This window comes from Ochotona curzoniae, unplaced genomic scaffold (genome assembly GCF_017591425.1).
Source record: "Ochotona curzoniae isolate NIBS_2020 unplaced genomic scaffold, NIBS_Ocur_1.0 contig_2688, whole genome shotgun sequence".
Lineage (NCBI taxonomy): Eukaryota > Metazoa > Chordata > Mammalia > Lagomorpha > Ochotonidae > Ochotona > Ochotona curzoniae.
In genome coordinates, this window is record NW_024465553.1 from 1,629,884 (window position 1) to 1,635,316 (window position 5,433).

A 5,433-nucleotide genomic window follows, 5' to 3' on the forward strand; every position below is an offset into this window, starting at 1 on the left:
ATTTTTTTGTCGTTATTTTTCAACTTAAGTACTTTTATAGGGACTCCCCATCCTTCAGTTTAGCGTGTCCATTCCAAAAAGTTCTGCAGCGGGAGCGGCGTGGGAGTTGGGTGCAGAACCCCGATCCACACCGGCTAAACCACCGCCCCACTTCCGCCTAGCCTCAGGGAGCCTGAGCGCTCCTGCAGGGCGCGCCCACCTTGCCCCCGCCGCTCTGGTCACCGGGCGGGTCCCGCCAGCTGGGCGGCCACAGTCCCCGGAGCCTCCGCCCATGCCCTGCGGGCCCCCGAAGTCCTTCCAGCGAGTTTCATCCCCGCCCGTCTTCCTCGTAACTGGTGTCTGTGGCGAAGGGAGGTACCGCCACCGTCGTCCCGCGCTCGCTAGGGCGGTACGCGCAGGGACGCTCCAGGGCGACCGCGCAGCGAGTGAGCGGACCGCGCGGCATTAGCGCCGGGACTGCAGGCTGGGACGAGTGCCAGGTGCCCGGAATCAGCCCCCTCTTTGTGGTCTTTCTCTCCTCACTCTGCCCCCTTCCCCGATTCTCGGCCTCGAGTGGGCGAGTGGTGGTGGTGAGGTTTGTGGACCTGGAGGAGGACTTGGAAAGACATGGGGTGTCCCGGGCAAGGGAGGCGCACCCTACAGTTACTCCCAGCTAAGCAGTAGGAACTCGGTCTGCAGTGAGGGAGCCTGCGTCGTGGCGCACTTCGCCGGTCGCATCTCCCTGGGGCCTTAGTAGCCAGGCAGGTGCGGGAAGAGGGTGAGGAAGGAACCAGGCGCGCCAAGGCTTCACCGCCAAAGTGCCCTTGCCCTTTCCACCTCGCACAGCCAGATCGATGTCCAGCGAAGTTGATGCCCGTGAGCTAGTGTGTGGGCGCGCGCGAGGTGCCAGGGAAGGACCCCGTTTCGCTGCCTCCCTTCGGGACTTGCAGGGCTGGGCTTCTGTGCTCTTCTCCCGCCCCCGAACTCCCTGCGGCGTGTTGGTGGGGGAGGGAGGGATGTGAGTGCGCGAGTTTGGGCGCCCCTGGCGCCGCCGCCCAGCCCTTCCCGCTTCATCCAAGTTCCGTGTCCCTGCCAGTTTAGGCGGCTGCCCGCTCGCGCAGCGTTCATCCCGGTCACGTTGTGGCGCGCGCAGCCGACTTGGATAAGATTGGGAGCGAAGGGAAACGAAGGGGCCGCGGGCAGCCGCTGGACAATTGACTCCAAGGCTTTATTGTAGCCCCCAGACAAGTTTCTACACAGGGATGGATGTCCCAAAGCTCAGCAAGGGGCCTTTTATCCGGGGACCTCCAGCCCGAAACCTGCAGCTCTGCCTGGGAGTCCCCGCACCTGGGGCCCCAGGCTCAGCCCCGCCCCCAACTCACCCACCCAAAGCCCCCTCCCCCGCTGGTCCCAGCCTCTTGCTCCCTGGGGGCGCCGGGGAGCCATCTCCCCTGGCTGGTCCTGCAGCACAGCCATCCCTCCCGCCCCCACTGCCTCCCCGCCCCATTTATGGTGGTCTCTTCACGGAAACCCAGGGCGCTTTCCCGGTCTCCTTCAGGCGCTGCTCAAAGCCCTGCTGCGGTTCAGAACCGGCTCGTGGCCGCGACCAGTTAGAGGCGGCTCGTCATCAGCAGTGGGGCTCTTGCTCACCCAAAGCGAGTGGGGACACCGCCCCGCCCACCCCTCCCTCTCCCCGAATCGCGAACAGGAAACAGACATAAAAGCAGCGGGCTCCCCTTCTCTGCGAGCGACAGGTGGGTGCCAGGCAACTGAGGCGCGTGCCGCTGGAACCCAGCTGCGCGCAAAGCTCGCGCGGGCGTGAGCAAGCTCTGTGCGCTGCGAGCCGCGCGGAGGCACCGTGCTGATCCGAGGCCATGCCGGCAAGGAGGGCAAGGCCGCAGGAATACCGGGATGTGCGCTCCCCGCGGGGAGGGTGTGCTCCAGCAAGTCAGGCAGGCGCCAGAAGCAGAGCTCGCCCTGGCTGAGGGCGCAGTCTCCGCCCATCCGCGGCGTCAGGCCTCTCACCAAGCTGGGATTCCTTGGGTACCTGCACGTGGGCCTTGAAGGCTCGAAAGCCCAGCCTTCCAAGTCCCGCCGGTGTCCCCCGGGGCCAGTTACTGCCGGCGCGGCCGCGCGCCATGCAGCTGTTGGTCGTAGCGCTCTAGCCAGGTACGCAGCTCTGAGACCTGGTAGCCGTCAGGGCCGCGGCCGCCCTGGTACATGATGGTGCCGCTTTGGATGACATAGAGGCGCTCAAAGTAAGCACCATAGGCTGAGCTGCTGGAGTTGGCCATGGTGTCCAGCACCAGGGCACAGCCGGGCGCACCTTGCTGCAGCACGCGGGCTGCCCTGACCCGGTCCTCCAGGCTGCGGTGCTGCGGAATGACGTAGGGCGAGTCCGTGGTGACCCAGCCATCGGAGGGGTGTGCCTCCTCGATGTAGATGATGAGGAAGTCGACGTCGCGCTGGTACTTGGTGACCAATCGCTGGAAGGCGCTCATGCGCGCCATGAAGGGTGGTCAGGTGCAGCTGCCGAAATTGAGCACTAGCGGCCGAGCGCCCTGCGCGTAGTCGAGGATACGCTGGCTCTGGAAACCGTCGGGCAGGACTACCTCGGAGTTGGGCGCCGGACCACCCTCGTGCGCCTGCTTGAAGAAATCCAACTTCTGGCCGTGCCACACTGCTCGGAGCGACGCCAGGGTGCACAGGCGGTTGTCGTCGGACACGCAGATGGGTGGGTCGTCGGGGCACACCTCCTCGCCGTCGCTGTTGAGCTCCACCTCTGGCTCGGGCTCCTCGCGGCGGCGGCCCAGGACGTGCTTGCGGATGCACAGGAAGTCGAGCAGCCAGAGCATGAAGGCTGTGCCGAGAAAGCGCGGGAAGAGCACGAGGCACGAGGCCGTCTGTGCGCAGAGCCGCAGCGAGTGAAGCAGCAGGGAGCGGAGCATGGTGGCTGCGGGTCCCGAAGCGCCCGGGGACCTGCCACCCTCCCCGACCACCAACCGCGAGGCGGTCTGGCGAGGCATCTGGGTTTCGGCCGGGCGGGAAGCTCGATTTATAGCCTTCGATTGTTGGGAGACTCCGCCTCCGGCCCAGGCCCGCCCCCTTGCAACTTGAGCCCGGAGGGATCACCCAGCGGCGTGGCCAATGCCCTAGGAACCGTGGCTGGGTGGGGGGGTCTGGACAAAGGCTGGCTGGGGACCTGCCGGGCCCCGCAGCAGGCACTCCGGACTGGGGACTCGGCTCCTCCACCGGCGCCCGGGACCTGGAGCGGGACAGGGGGACCAGGCGCCCGCCGCGGCGGTCCTTCGGCCAGCACGAGGAGCAGCGCGCGCCGCCTGGGTCTCCAAGGGCCCGGCCCCAGCCCGCACGCCCCTCTCGCTGCGCACCTGAGTCGAGTTCGCAGGCGGCCGCCGCGCTGCGCCGGAGCTCCGGTTCGCTTCCCGCGCGCCGCCGCCAACGCCGCCCACGTCGCCGCCGCCGCTCGTGCGGGGCCGCTGCCCAGGTGCCGCGGGAGTCCGGCTCCACGGCCGCCGTTCCGGTGGTCCCGGCTCCTGCTCCTCAGAGGACGCGGGCCCGCCAGGAGGCAACTTTGGGTTCCCGCCGCCCTCCTGGCTCGCCCGCGGGCGCTGCTCGACTGCCGGAGCCCGCCCGCCCGCCCGCCTCCCTCGCGCGCGCTCACACTCGCGCCTCGCACACGGCCGCCCCCCGCACCGCCCCGCCACGCACACCGCGCTCCGCGCCCCCCGCCGCTGCCCGTGGTTGTTGTGCGCAGCCCAAGCTCGCGCAGCGCCGGCCGCGCCCGCCCCGTCCCATCGCGTTCCCGCTGGGCACCCGCAGTTCCCGGGTCAGCGGCCGCCGGGGCCCGGCTGGGAGGTGCGGAGGGCAGGGTCCGCGGTCGGGGGAGCGCCCGGCACCGGAACCGGGGAGGACTGGGGCGCAGGCGGCGCTGGCGTTGCGCCCCACGCTGACTCGGGAGAGCCCCGGGCGCTGGGCACTGCGGGCGCGGGGTGGCGGGCGCGGGGCGGCGCCGGCCCCAGGCGGCTCTCCCACTAGGGGTAGCTGTTGCCTGAACGCCGGAGCGCTCCCCTCTTGCTGTTAGCCTCTCCAGGCGCAGCCCCGGCCGCCGGGCGCACCCGTCCCGTTCGTCCCCGGACGTTGCTCTCAGCCCCCGGGAACGTCGAGACTGGAGCGCCCGGACCGAGCCACCTTCGTGGACCCGGAGAGCGGCGGCTCGACTCACCGCGGAGGCGCCCGGACGTGCCCAGTGCGTACTTGCAGCTGAGAACGCGTGCTGAGGAATTTGGGGGTGCGGGGCAACAACCCACGTCCCTGGGGGCCCAGGGCATGCCCGCCGTAGCCGGCGTGGGGACTTGTGGTTGCGTGGCGAAGGGTAGGGGGCTGGTGCTCCGGGGCGGCGGGCCAGGGAGGTGCCCTGAGCCGGGGTCCGTGAGGCAAGGAGCGAGTTGCCTCCGGGGCAAGGCCCGGGCTTGTTTGCGCATGGGCTGCCCCTTGTCTGGAGAGCCGAGCTGCCGTGGGAGCCCCTGCGGTCGCGGGGACTCGTCCTGGGCGGCGGGGCTCCTGCCCGAGTTGGCCACCGCCACCGCTGTCGCACCCGTGTCCCGTGCGCTCCGGCCCCGGGGACCGGCCGCCTAACTTCTCGAGACCGAGGTGGGAGCTCGCAGAGCGCGGGCGAATCGGCCTTGGGCGGCCCAGGAATACGCAGGAGAAGCCGACTGCAGCCTAGGGGTCCGGGGGGGGGGGGGACGTTTGGGAAGGTGGAAGCCCCGCCGTGGGCAGGGTCCTGACCTCCTCCCCTGCCCCGCGGGCCCCAGGGGACTCTGCCCTCTGAGCTCCCCCGACTCAGGGCTCCCGCAGGTCAAGCCACTGAATGTGCAGGGAGGAGGGAGGGGAAGTGTGGGCCCAGTTCTCTCCAGTTGGGGTGGGTTGGGGGTGGTCTGGTGGCTTGAGGGCAGGGGTGCGTGTTCCGGGAACCTCCCACCTAGAGGGAGCCCGCTGTGATGTATCCCACTTTTTTCTGATCCCCTCCTCTGCACCTCACCACCCTGGCCAGGAGTCTTTCAGCGGTCTGGGGGATGCTTGCTGGGGGCGGGGGAGTGGTCTCACTAGTCCGCCCCTGGTCCCAAGCAGGACGCCTGGGAGGCTTCAGCTCAGTCCCTTTGTCAGGGGGAGGAAGGGGAGCCTCTGAGTGGGTAGGCTGAGAGGGGGACCCTCTGAGCAGGGGCTGCTTGGTGAAGTCCACCCTTTCTTCTGCACAGTCTCTCAAGCCTGGTTCTTTGGTTTCTGGGATGTGCCCTTCTAGGGCTTGTAGGGACACGGGAGGAGCCCCAACCCCCTTCCCACATTTCCTCTCAAAAAATGAAAAAGTCACCATGGCTTGGGAGATCACTTCTGTGCCTCCTGGGATCTGGTGGCGTGCGCATGCGGAGTGCT

General features: G+C 68.9%; 1 protein-coding gene across 1 annotated transcript; it reads right to left on the reverse strand.

Annotated features, from left to right (window-relative positions):
• Positions 1–2,093: 2,093 nt before the first annotated feature.
• DIO3 (iodothyronine deiodinase 3) lies at positions 2,094–3,005 on the reverse strand. The gene has a single exon (XM_040975681.1). It carries the CDS (start codon positions 3,003–3,005, stop codon positions 2,094–2,096), a length of 912 nt encoding a protein of 303 aa, XP_040831615.1.
• Between the last annotated feature and the right edge of the window lie 2,428 nt (positions 3,006–5,433).